This window comes from Carettochelys insculpta, chromosome 8 (genome assembly GCF_033958435.1).
Source record: "Carettochelys insculpta isolate YL-2023 chromosome 8, ASM3395843v1, whole genome shotgun sequence".
NCBI lineage: Eukaryota > Metazoa > Chordata > Testudines > Carettochelyidae > Carettochelys > Carettochelys insculpta.
The window spans coordinates 36,963,668-36,976,012 of record NC_134144.1 but is presented as its reverse complement, the minus strand read 5'-3'; the positions used below and the strand labels follow the sequence as shown (position 1 = coordinate 36,976,012).

The window sequence follows — 12,345 nt, the reverse complement described above, 5'->3', positions numbered from 1 at the left end:
TCTAACACATTCATCCAAACTTGGCAAGAGAAGCTCACAAGATTTTAGCTGTATTAAACCTAAATTCTTGTCCTTCTCCACTCTGAAACCTGAACCTTGGAACATAGTGTAAATGTAATGTGAAACAGCCCATTGCCACTCCATGCCAAATCTAGTTTTAGGCACAGTAATTGCCATACAAAATCTGGGACCAACATTGAGGGTGGCTTAAAAAAACAGCTCAGACTGAGGTATCATGGGCACCAATTTTTCATTTCAGAAGATGATAGTAATGCATAATCTAGATACTGGTTACTTATGGGGCTGATAGCATCTATCATAGAAATCAATGAGAGTTTTGCTGTTGACTTAAATGGGGCCAGGACATCAAATGAGGTATCTAAACCTGTATCAGCTCCTTGTGTGGGGTATATGTTGTCGGCCCAGAGAAAAGAGCATTCTGCAAGATTATCCCCATAACAGCAGAATGCTTTCCTCCTCTTTGGTGAAATAGACATCTCCATGAAATTCACTATTTCAGCATTACAAGAGTGTGCTTTTGAGAATGTTAGACCAGCAGGTGATCTACGAGATATACCCACAGCACTCTTCATTTTTAAGAGCTCCTGTTTATTTTCTGGCTTTGAATCTGACTGGTTTTTGAGAGAGAATCAACTGAACCTTGGAACAATGAGGAAACACTTGCTGTGTCATATGGTAATATGCGGCTATCTCCATTATTATGTAAACACAAACATTAAACTATTGATATATTTGAAAAATATCTAAAGTAATGGACTGATTCTGCAAAATTTCATGGGCACGGTCCCTCTAAAGTCCAATATACATGTAAATAAAGGGTTTTCAGGTTCAGGGCCTGAGTTTTGCTCCACGAGTAGGTACTTTATGCCAAATTTCATCTTAGAATAGGTTTTTTTTGCTTATATTTCAACTATATAAACCCTAAAAATGAGGTGGTTAACCGGCAGTTAAAAGGCTTTTAATACTTGGAATGGAAAATCCAGCTCTCAGCCCTTTCCACAGAGAAGTGTACTGTGTTCTTTCCGTGTTTCAAAATTAATTCTAAATAGACTTTTTGGTACGTACAGTGCTCTAAAAAGCACTGTGTGTTTCCCCCATTGCAACCCTTTCACCTTATCTTATTCACCACTCACTTGCCTACATCATAGGATTCAAGGTCAGTGCTGGGTTAATAGCTTGAGGGCTCTTTGCTTTAACTTCCATATAGCTAAAATTAGCTCTTCTGATAGGAACATTTTGACTATGTATTTGATGCCATTCAAATATGAAACTGATTTTTGGTTGTAAATTCTGATTACCACAAGAAATCCTAGGATCCACATGGTAAAGAGAGAGACTTAACAGGCAAGAAATCAGAAAGTCTGATAACAATGTCATTTTAATTATTTTGCTGCCTGAAAGTAATTTAAAAGTGATCATGCATGCAAAGCTTGTTTGCATTTTGTAATAGAAAATAAATCTAAGACGAAAATGCATGTCCTTGCTGCCTTGAGTGAGGAAAAATTTGAAAATATATATTTACAGCATGCATAATACTTGTGTGGCAAACATCCGTTTTCATAGTCCTGGTTATAAGATATGTTACTGGAAGAACTCTTGGAAGAGGTTAGATTTGTTTTCATAGCTCACATTACATCAGATAAAATAAAAAACAAATGAGATATTAACCTTAAATTATCTAGGTCATAAACCAATCATTAACTCTCTGGGATTAGGAAGAAATGTCTCCCAGGGCAGATAATTTAAAGAATGGCTATACAGGAGATTCTTATACCTTCCTTAGAATTGTTGTAGTCTGTTATGAAGGTGAATGAATATTGAAATTTCTCACAATTAAATTTAGCTGGTGGGAACAATACACTAAATCTAGGATGGTAGCAGTAGGGCATAGATACAAGTACAAATTTTGTAGTTCACAAATTTCAAGAAATGTTTGATATTTAGGATTGTATTACTGTAGGGCCTACACCGCAGCCGAGAGCAAAGCCACATCATGCCTGTCTGTTATGTTTTACTGCTTTACCTTCAATGTCTATTTTTTATTATACTTGGCCAATGGTCAATTTTTCATCTTTTTATTCCTTCTTTTGTCAAATACTCCCTGTTAATTTTGTGCCAATGGTTAGGTCAGGAATGTGTACATAAAAAAATTCTCTCCATTGTAGTCTGGAGCTGTTAGCACCTTGCCTTCTGGCAGTTTTACCACTTCTGCTGTTCGAGATTCAGTGTCACCTCAGGCCATGCTTCCAACCAGAGAAAGACTGGTTTAATCTGTTCCTTTGCACCACACTCTTCTGCTAGGGTCTAGGATTTGAAACTGGACCAGTGTAGCCAAGGTGAAATCCTCCCCTCATCTCTGCTTAGCCCATGGGGAAGGAGCTGTCTTAGATAGGGTGCAAGTCTGACTATGTATTTGAGCAAGGAAGGCAGGATAGGTAACTTCCTGATCTAGAATTTGCTTCTGGTGCTTGTGCTTTCCCGGCCTCATTGGACAACTGCAGAAAGGAAAAAAAAATCTTGAACATCAGTCTCTGAGAACCGGAGGGGCTTCAAGTACTCTAGGACAGAAAGGCGAGTGTCCCTAGGAGTGTGTAGCCCTGGATACCTCGTAGAGGAGGCAGACTGCAGTTCTTTGCCTTTTGCTTCAGTTTAAAAGATTCTTGCTTGGCAGAGGGTTATCTGGATACCAGCTATAGCTCTGAAAGACAGGACAAAACCACAAGGCTCTTCAGGAAGGCTGGATCTGGAAACTGAACCTGTGACTGCTGGGTCTGGTCCCTTAGAACCACATATGATTTGAATCCCTACTGCAGGGTCTATTGAATTGGATGCATAGGAGAATGAGTGTTAACTTTGATATTGTACTCAGAATAGGCAGCAGTATAGATGTGGAAGTGGGAAGTCCCCATTTTCAGCCAGATCTACAATACAGAGTTTTGCCTACATAACTGCATTGGTCAGATGTGTGAAGCTCCCTCTTTCTGCAGCAGACATAGTGATGCCACCAGATCCACTGGGGAGGTGCAGCTATGCTGACAGAACAGAACAAATGTTTTTTGTGGAGGTGGCATCACCATGCTGACAGAAAAATGCCTTCTGTTGGCACACGTTAAATCTCTACTGGGGGCTTGGCTGCTACAGCTGCACCAGTATTGTTATACCAGCAAAATATTTACAATGAAGACAGGCCAAGGTACAAGCTGGGCACAAATCAACCCCCAAGCATCTGGTTTGCTTGCCATCCTCATCTCCCATGGTTGGAACACTAAATGGGAATCTTGCTTTTTTCCCACCTCAAGCTTCTATGAAGGGCACACAGTAGCCAAATACCAATGAATCCCAAGGTAAATGGCTAACTCTCATGCATTCAGTAATCATTCAGCATCTGTAATCAGGCAATACATATACATTTTACAAACCCAATAGCATGGTGGTAACAAATGCAATGTGTTGTCTGAGCAGCTCCTCTTGCTATAGGTGAGTGAAGGAAACTTACATGAAGCACGCTTGGCTGCATGTTTCTTTGCAGATTAAATTTAGTTGGAAACGAAAAGAATTCACATTAGACTGACAGGAAATCTGATTAAAATGCTTCTGAACTGGGATGCCAATGCCAAGATTTTTGCTGTAATGTAGTTTTAGTAGTATGTTCTCTCCTGTCTACTGGACTAATGTAAGCCTGATGCTATTTGTGTAGCCTACTGAAGTTCAACGCCATCATTCTGAAAACAGTGAGAGTAGCCCTCCCATCGCAAATGCAACTCCCTGAGACATTCAATTCATTATTTTGGCATAGCTTGTAGATGAACTTTCTAAGTTAAAATGTACAGTGAATTTTGCTGTCAAATTGCAGACGATAGATTTTAGAATTAGAATCAAGGGCAGCATGCCGTGCTTATGGGGGCAGGGGGCATGTCTTCGTCCTCTGTGTCATTGGACTAGGATTCAGGAGATCTGCATTTACTTCCATAGATATCCTCTGTGATGGTTAGCTGTCCCTGAGAATAAATCTCTCCATACTTCACTGGCTGCAAAATGTCAAAAATGCTCATCTGCCTCACAGGGTGCTGAGGACAAATTTCATTGTGTTTGTGAAGAACTCACACAGTGCTGAGACGAGGCCCATGCAAGTATCTAGACGAATACAGTCTGGGGGTAGACTGTGGCAGCGTTGTAGTCAAGCGGATCAACATTTTTGACATGTCAGGAAAATGAAAAACAATGCTCATTTAATTAGCTAACTGCTTGTGACTTCCTCTGAGTCATCACCTTGTGGGAGCTGATTCACACGATTTCAGTAAAGTGATGTGTCATTGGGAACACAGATGTTTGGGGCAAGTGGGTAATAAATTTAAACAAACTGGAGAAATTTTAGCTACTTCCTTGGTTATTTTTTTATCTCAGTTTTGATGAAGGTCAAACCAAAGCTTACAGTGAACTGCAATAGGAAAGAAGGAGTTATGCTGGAGTGGCTAACAACATTTAAGCAGCACAATGGTGTTTGGAAAGTTTGAATTTTGAAAACTGGAGAAAAGTCCTCAAAGAAATTTACCCATCAGGAGCACACTCCAGAAGGTCAAAGAAAGCAGTGGGACAATACAAGGGCACCTGTGCAGAGAGGCAGTGCTTGTATCATCTCACCCTTCGCCAGCTGGAGAGCTGACTTCCTAGTGGGGCAGCATGAAAGGGGGCTTTTGGGAACATAGAGAGAGTATTTCTGAGGTCTGTAATTATGTAGAGCCAGTTGTCACAGTTCTCTTTGTAGGGAGGTGCACGATCTGTACACACTCTTGCACTCTGGCAGGAATGGCAGATGTGGAGAACTTGGTCAGCTTCTTTGCGGTGTGAAGAACATTCCATTATGCCTGAACCCCAAGCCAAATTTCCTGTGGAAACTGTGTGGGAATGGGTGTAATCCCTGCACTTATAGGAAGGAGACTGGTGGCAAGGTGCTATGTGCACGGATCAATAGTTAACTTATATAAGTTGTTCTGAAATTCAATCATTTTATTGATTTGTTTAAAAAAGATAATCTTCCATAAAGGTTAACTTTTTGTCGTCTTTCAATAAGAGCTGGAAGTCATGAATAAAGAAATGGGAATAAAGAACCAGTTAAGGACTCAAGTTTACTTTGGCTTGTGGGTGTGTGATTTTGGTGTAACTACACCAACTCTTCCAATAATGCCAAACACCACCGGAACTGAATCAGAGAGAGACTTCTAGTAACAGTCCCTAGTGTATACAAGGCCTATGAAAATATTTTTCATCCTAAAGTGAGGTCAAGTTAAATAGGCTACATAATGTCATGTGGAATGACATTCAGCTGGTTTATTTTGCCTGACTTGCATGGTTAGCAGTTTTGCTCTCCTTGGAGCAAGGGTAACAATTTTGTACCACGTTCATTTTTTTATGCTCTCTCTCTGCTGTGCTTTCATCATTGTACTCATGGTCTCCAAAAGCTGCTTAGCCAGTGCCATCAACTGAGTACAGTAGTAGCTGTCCTCAGGAGCTTCAGCCCTTTAAACTCCAGACTCCTTCCAGCTGGTAGGTCAGCAGTGCTAATTATACCGTGCTTGTCTCCAGCTAGCAGAGCTCCACTCTTCGGTATGTTATATACTTGTAGTGACGTTTTTCCCCATGTGCTGTATAAACTGAAGCCAAGACAAAAATAACTCCAGTTCTAAATAGTCCAAGGCAAATCTCAAAAGGGTTTGATGTTTCAGTTCTGATAAATGTATGCACAAATGCACCTGTCATCCTGTCCCCAAATCAGTAGTATGCATGCCAAACATCACCACTGCCCAATCCTGTGCGTCACTTTCTCTTTCCCTGTCTTTTGTGTCCACATGTTGTCTAATTTAGGACCTGATGAAGTTAATGGCAAAGCTGGCACTGGTTTCAATGAGAGCAGAATTATACCATTAAACAATAAAATCCTCTTGGCAGGGAGGGTATCGTCCTGTAGGTATGAAGTGTCATGTGGTACTGCTAAAATAAGACGTTAGCCAAACCTCTGGAACAGGATAAGTCATGAAGATATTTTATCACCACTGTTCTATTTTTATTTTCCGGTGGTTATCATGACTAGCTTCTTGAGTCCTGCCACACTAGGCCGCCCAGAACATGTCTCCCTCTCCTGGTCCACGCAGACAGCTGCTATAGACATTATTACCTGTTTTTACTGTGGGGTATTGTGAGGCTTCCAATCAGAAGTGAAAGTAGGCGGGTGCACCTTGGTGTGCAGCTCTGGCAAGAGCTGGCTAAGTGGCAGCCTGTGGGGCAGACAGCCGCTGAGGCCAAGAGGGGAGGGGGCCCCGTGCCATGCCTCAGGAGGGGTGGGGCCAAGAGCCAGGGGGGAGGGTAGTCAGCCCTTAGTGCTGCCCAGACATGAGTGCTTGCCCCCAACCTTGCAGTGGGGAGTGTCACAGCAGCGCTGATGCAGCAGTTTAAAGGGCCTAGAGTTGTGGCCTCCACCAATGCCAAAACAGCTTTTGTGGTGGCCAGAGCCTCGGGCCCTGGGCAACTGCCCCCTTACCTTCCTGTCCTTGAGTGGCCTAGCTGGGGCAAAAGCCAACAGGGAGCTATTTAAAGAGCTAGCAGGCCCCTGGGTTGTAATAAAACCGAATCTATGTTTGTTTTATTCCTGTTTCAAATCCTACAACATTGCAATATCTCTGGATATGCAGCCATCTGGAAACCCTAACTAGCACAGAACATGCCAGTATATCTTTTTAGCAACATGGACTACTGGGAGCACATCAAACTGGTCTTTATGGTGGCATCCCATAGAATAATATTGTGCTGTATTCTAGGTCTTGGCCCATATCTTCAAGAGACTTAATTAGTTGAGCTTAGGGAGATACCAACGTGATCAGCTAAAGAAATTGGAGGAGGACAGTGGTTGACAACTCCACTCCTCAGACACAATGGAACTATCCACTGCCAAGCAAAAGATCTGTCTCCTGAACAGACAAGCTTTAGTGGGGACTGGATTGTGTTTGTGGGGCGGGGGAGTCAGTCCAAGATTATAGAAAGAATCCTCATAAACCTTTTACTCTAATTTTACTACTTGGGTGAGGAGGATAAGGCGGGGGGTGGGGGGGAATCCCCTCAAGTGACTAGTATTAGTAATGGCTAATACTCTACTGGACAACACTTGGTTATCCCTCTGAGTGTGATATATGAAACTAAACAGAACAATTAGGGAGGAGAGTTATCTGAAGATTTTGTTCTAGTTCTGTGAAAAAGTTTGGGATATGTGTCTAGTTTTTCTGAATCAACTTTCTATAGACAAGCAATTAAATGAGAGAGAGACCAAGTGGAAGGAGCTGCTTTAAAATAAATTGCTGTAGCAGAAAATGCTGTTATTCTATCCATAACTCATACTGTCTCCACTAGAGTTTGTGTAATCAACACCCTTTGTTTCTTTTATAAGAAAATAATTTTTGCTATCAGCAATTGTTTATATTTAATACAGCTTTATGATTTAATTTAACGCTATGCAGAAAACTGCACATACAACTTAATACACCCAAATATAAAAAGTTTTCAAAGCACTTGATGAGGAGAAGTTTGAGCTGCAAAAGTCAGTTCAAGAGTCCAAGCTACGCTAAGTGCAAGGCTTTTTAGATCCAAGGGTTTCTTTCATGCATTTATAGAGTTAAGGGTCAACTTTAAACCTGGATTTGGTTTCTGATTTCCACAGCAAGATTTGGGGATGTTCAAATGCAGAGGCTTGTTTTCACCTCAGATCTAATTGTGTTGAAATTACAACTGATTTTCACTGGTGCATGCATACAGATCTTGGTCCAGAGTCCCTTTGAAGTCTATGGAAAAATGTCTATTAATTTCAGTGGGTTTTAGGTCACACCCATAATATACTGATTCAGCTTTCTCTATTTATGCAGGTCCAGAGGGGAAAACTATATATATTTGAAAGAAATTGACTAGTGGGAGTGAGTGATTCAATATTCTTATCATGCAAATCATCCTTGCACCCTATGAATAGCTGTAGAAGTTAATAGGCATGAAATCAATATGTATCTGTAGAATTGCAATCGGCTTCAGTAGAAATTAAAATGTATAGAATTTTAAAAAAGAACATTCTGTATAGATGTTTGAATCATCCTCTACAGTTCACTAGATGGGATATAATTCTCTCTTAAATTTTGGAACTATTTTAAAAAAAATAAAAACAAACAAGCCAAATTAAAGGATATAATTCCATAGGAATTTTCCATCTAGGAAATGCAGGCAAAGCTTCAGGAGTAGGGGCTGCATGTGATTTAAGTAATCAAAAATAAATTTACGTCATGCTGACACAGAGTGGATTAAACAGAAGGTTAATACTGCATGTTTTTCCTGCTTTTATCTGATAGGTCATTGCTTGTGAACAACAGTATGACTACTCTTATGATGCTCGGTGTGACGTATGGTCCCTTGGGATCACAGCTATTGAACTGGGTGATGGAGACCCACCTTTATTTGACATGCATCCTGTGAAAACGCTATTTAAGATTCCAAGGTATGGCACTAGATGGCTCTCTTGACTCACTAGTTTGTTATTCACAGTCTAATGAAAAGTAAAATAAATATTTGGTAAACACTTTCTCCTTGAATTGTAAGAAACCATCCCTGGAAAATGGATAAAATGAGTTGTCATCATTACAAGGATTCCTATTCACTCTGAGTTTAGAATTAATAATAAGGGCTAGTTGAAATAATAGAATTCTGTATTTACCTACTTTATTCTTCTCTTGGGTTTTGATTTTAAACGCCATCCACAATAGACAGCAAATGTGATTTTCTCAGACACTATTGATAAATAACTAAGAGAAGCTTCCACATCACAGTTGCTGGTTCTCATGGGAGACTTTAATCATCCAGATATTTGTTGGGAGACCAATACAGCAGCACACAGACAATCCAGGAAGTTTTTGGAGAATCTCGGGGATAATTTCCTGGTACAAGTGCTGAAAGAACTGACCAGCGGCCATGTGCAGCTTGACCTGCTGCACACAAGCAGGGAAGAAATAGAAGTGGGTGGAAATCTGGGCTGCAGTGATCGTGAAATGGTAGATTTTAGGATTCTGACAAAAGGAAGAAAAGTGAGCAGTAATATACAGATCCTTGATTTCAGAAGAGCAGACTCTGACTCCCTGAGAGAAATGATGTGCAAGATCCCCTGGGAAGCTAATATAAAGGGGAAAGGAGTTCAGGATAACTGGCTGTATTTTAAAGAGGTCTTATGGAAGACACAGGAACAAACTATCCCAGTGTGCAGTAAGAAAAACAAATATGGTAGGCAACTAGCTTGGCTTACAAGGGAAATCCTTGGTGAGCTTAAACTCAAAAAGGATGCATATAAGAAGTGGAAACTTGGACAGGTGAGTAAGGAGGAGTATAAATATATGGCTGAAGAATGCCGGAGGGTAATCCGGAAGGTGAAAGCACAATTGGACCTGCAGCTGGCAAGGAATGTGAAGGACAACAAGAAGGGCTTCTACAGGTATGTTAACAATGAGACGGTTATCAGGGAGGGTGTGGGGCCGTTACTGGATGAGGGAGGTAACCTGGTGACAGGTGATGTGGGAAATGCTAAAGTATTCAATGCTTTTTTTGCCTCAGTCTTCACGGACAAGGTCAGCTCCTCGACTATGGCACTAGGCAGTGCAGTATGGGAAGGAGATGGGCATCCCTTGGTGGGGAAAGAATGGGTTAAGAGCTCTTTAGATAAGCTAGATGCCCACAGATCCATGGTTCTGGATTTAATGCATCCAAGGGTACTGAGGAATTTGGCAGATATCATTGCAGAGCCTTTGGCTGTTACCTTTGAAAACTTGTGGAGATCAGGAGAGGTCCTGGATGATTGGAAGAAGGGAAATGTAGTGCCCATCTTTAAAAAAGGAAAGAAGGACAATCCACCGGTCAGCTTCACCTCAGTCCCCAGAAAAATCATGGAGGGAATCCTCAAGGAATCCCTTTTGGAACCCTTGGAAGAGGGGAAAGTGATCAAGAGCAGTCAACATGGATTCACCAAGGCCAAGTCATGCCTGACCAATCTGATTAGCTTCTGTGATGAGGTAACAGCCTGTGTGGACATGCGGAAGTCAATGCGTGTGATATACCTTGGCTTTAGCAAAGCTTTTGATACAGTCTCCCACAATATTCTTGCCCATAAGTTAGGGAAGTATGGATTGGAAACATGGACTGTACGATGGATAGAAAACAGTCTTGACAGAGAGGCCCAACATGTAGTTGTCAATGGCTCAATGTCTGATTTATTGTCGGTTTCAACTGGAGTGCCCCAAGGATCAGTTCTAGGGCCAGTACTGTTCACCTTCTTTATTAATGACCTGGATGAGGGGATGGATTGCACCCTCAGCAAATTTGCAGATGACACTAAGCTAGGGGATCAGGTTGATACCTTGGAGGCTAGGGGTAGGGTGCAGAGTGACTTAGATAAATTGGAGGATTGGGCCAAAAGAAACATGGTAAGATTCAACAAGGACAAGAGCAGAGTCCTGCACTTGGTATGGAAGGATCCTAATCACTGTTACAGGCTGAGAACCCCCAGCTAAGTAGCAGTGCATCAGAAAGGGACCTGGGGATTACAGTGGATGGGAGGCTGGATATGAGTCAACAGTGTGTCCTTGTAGCCAAGAAGGCTAATGACATATTTGGAGTGCATTAGGAGAAGCATTTCCAGCAGATCTAGAGAAGTTATTATTCCCGTCTACTCAGCTCTGGTGAGGCCTAATCTGGAATATTGTGTCCAGTTCTGTGCCCCCCAGTATAGAAAGGATATGGATGCATTGGAGAGGGTTCAGCTGAGAGCAGCGAAAATGATGAGGGGTGTGGAGTGCATGACCCATGGGGAGAGGCTGAGAGATTTTGGCTTATTTAGTTTGCAGAAGAGAAGACTGAGGGGCAATTTGATAGCAGTCTTCCCCTTTCTGAAAGGGGGCTCTAAAGAGGATGGAGAGAAATTGTTCTCAGTGGTGACAGATGACAGAACAAGGAGCTATGGTCTAAAGTTACAGAGGGAGAGGTGCAGGTTGGATATTACAAAAAATAATGTCACTAGGAGGGTGGTGAAGGACTGGAATGCGTTTCCAAGAGAGGTGGTGGAATCTCCATCCCTAGAGTTTTTTAAGTTCCAGCTTGACATAGTCATGGCTGGGATGATTTAGATGGGATTGATCCTGCTTTAGGCAGGGGGCTGGACTAGATGATGTCCTGAGGTCCCTTCCAGCCCTAGAATTCTATGATTCTATGATAAAAGTATTTGTTTCAACAGAGGCAGAAGCAAGTGTTTGAAAATGTAACATAATATTCTGAAATGACATTTCTCTGAATCTTGACTTGTTTGATTGTGGAAGAAATACATGTAATGTAGAGAATATTATGTGGCAATCTGTCAGTTTCACTAAATTGAGTCCATCACTTCTGTTTTTAATTTACCTATGGATGATAAGATGTGCAATGTGCATATAAAATAAGATGGAGGTTCTAGCCATATTTATTAACATCACCCGAATATTTCATTTCACGTTATCTGTTTCTGTTTTGCTTTATCACCTGATTGGAATTTCTACCAATCTAGCGGGACAAGTCAAGATGTTCCTGATGGTGTGAAATAGGTCTTAACAGTAGGGCCAGAATAATAATAGAAAAAATATCTCAAGAATTGGACCAAGATTGACTTCAGATTGGTGTATCCAGTTGCCCCTTCCCCATTGCATTTATAAAGGAAGAATTGTCATTGGCTGGTAAGTTTAAAAGCTTTGACAATAAGTGTTTGACCTTTTGTTATCTGCACAATCACACAATTATCACAGGCTTTTAAAATTTCTTCTGATTGCAATTTGCATTTCTGATTAGGTCTATTTATATGCAGATAAGTCTGTCTTAGGTTTTGCGTCATAATGTTCTCTCCGTGTACCCGACCCAGATGTGAACTGCTACCACTCTTCCAAAAATTATTCAGACTGAGACAGCAGTTCATCTTGTCTTTGCGCAAATATAAAATGGGTCATGGCAATTAAAGCAGCAAGGCGGGGGGGCTCCAGATTTCAAAACTAATATCCATAAATTGTATCAGATGAATACTCGAAACAGTTTAAAGGAGCTGCAATCATTTCATAGTATTATTTAACAGCAAGAATTAGGTAGGAAGATATACGGAATGTGACAAGTGGATGTTTGGATTTTGTGTGTGAGTTCTCTTCCACCTGCATTTACTGATATATGTCTGTATGACTTTGCAAAATCTAAGATGGGGTGTCTATTTTGATATTATAAATAGTATGAGAATTTACCACT

At 41.1% G+C, this 12,345-nt stretch overlaps 1 protein-coding gene across 1 annotated transcript in view; it reads left to right on the top strand.

Moving 5' to 3' along the window:
* MYO3B (myosin IIIB) overlaps positions 1–12,345 on the top strand; it is a 314,275-nt gene that overhangs the window by 25,518 nt on the left and 276,412 nt on the right. Inside the window, exon 6 of the mRNA XM_075001557.1 lies at positions 8,400–8,545. Within this exon, the coding sequence (XP_074857658.1) occupies positions 8,400–8,545 (146 nt within the window). The remainder of the gene's footprint in view (positions 1–8,399; positions 8,546–12,345) is intronic.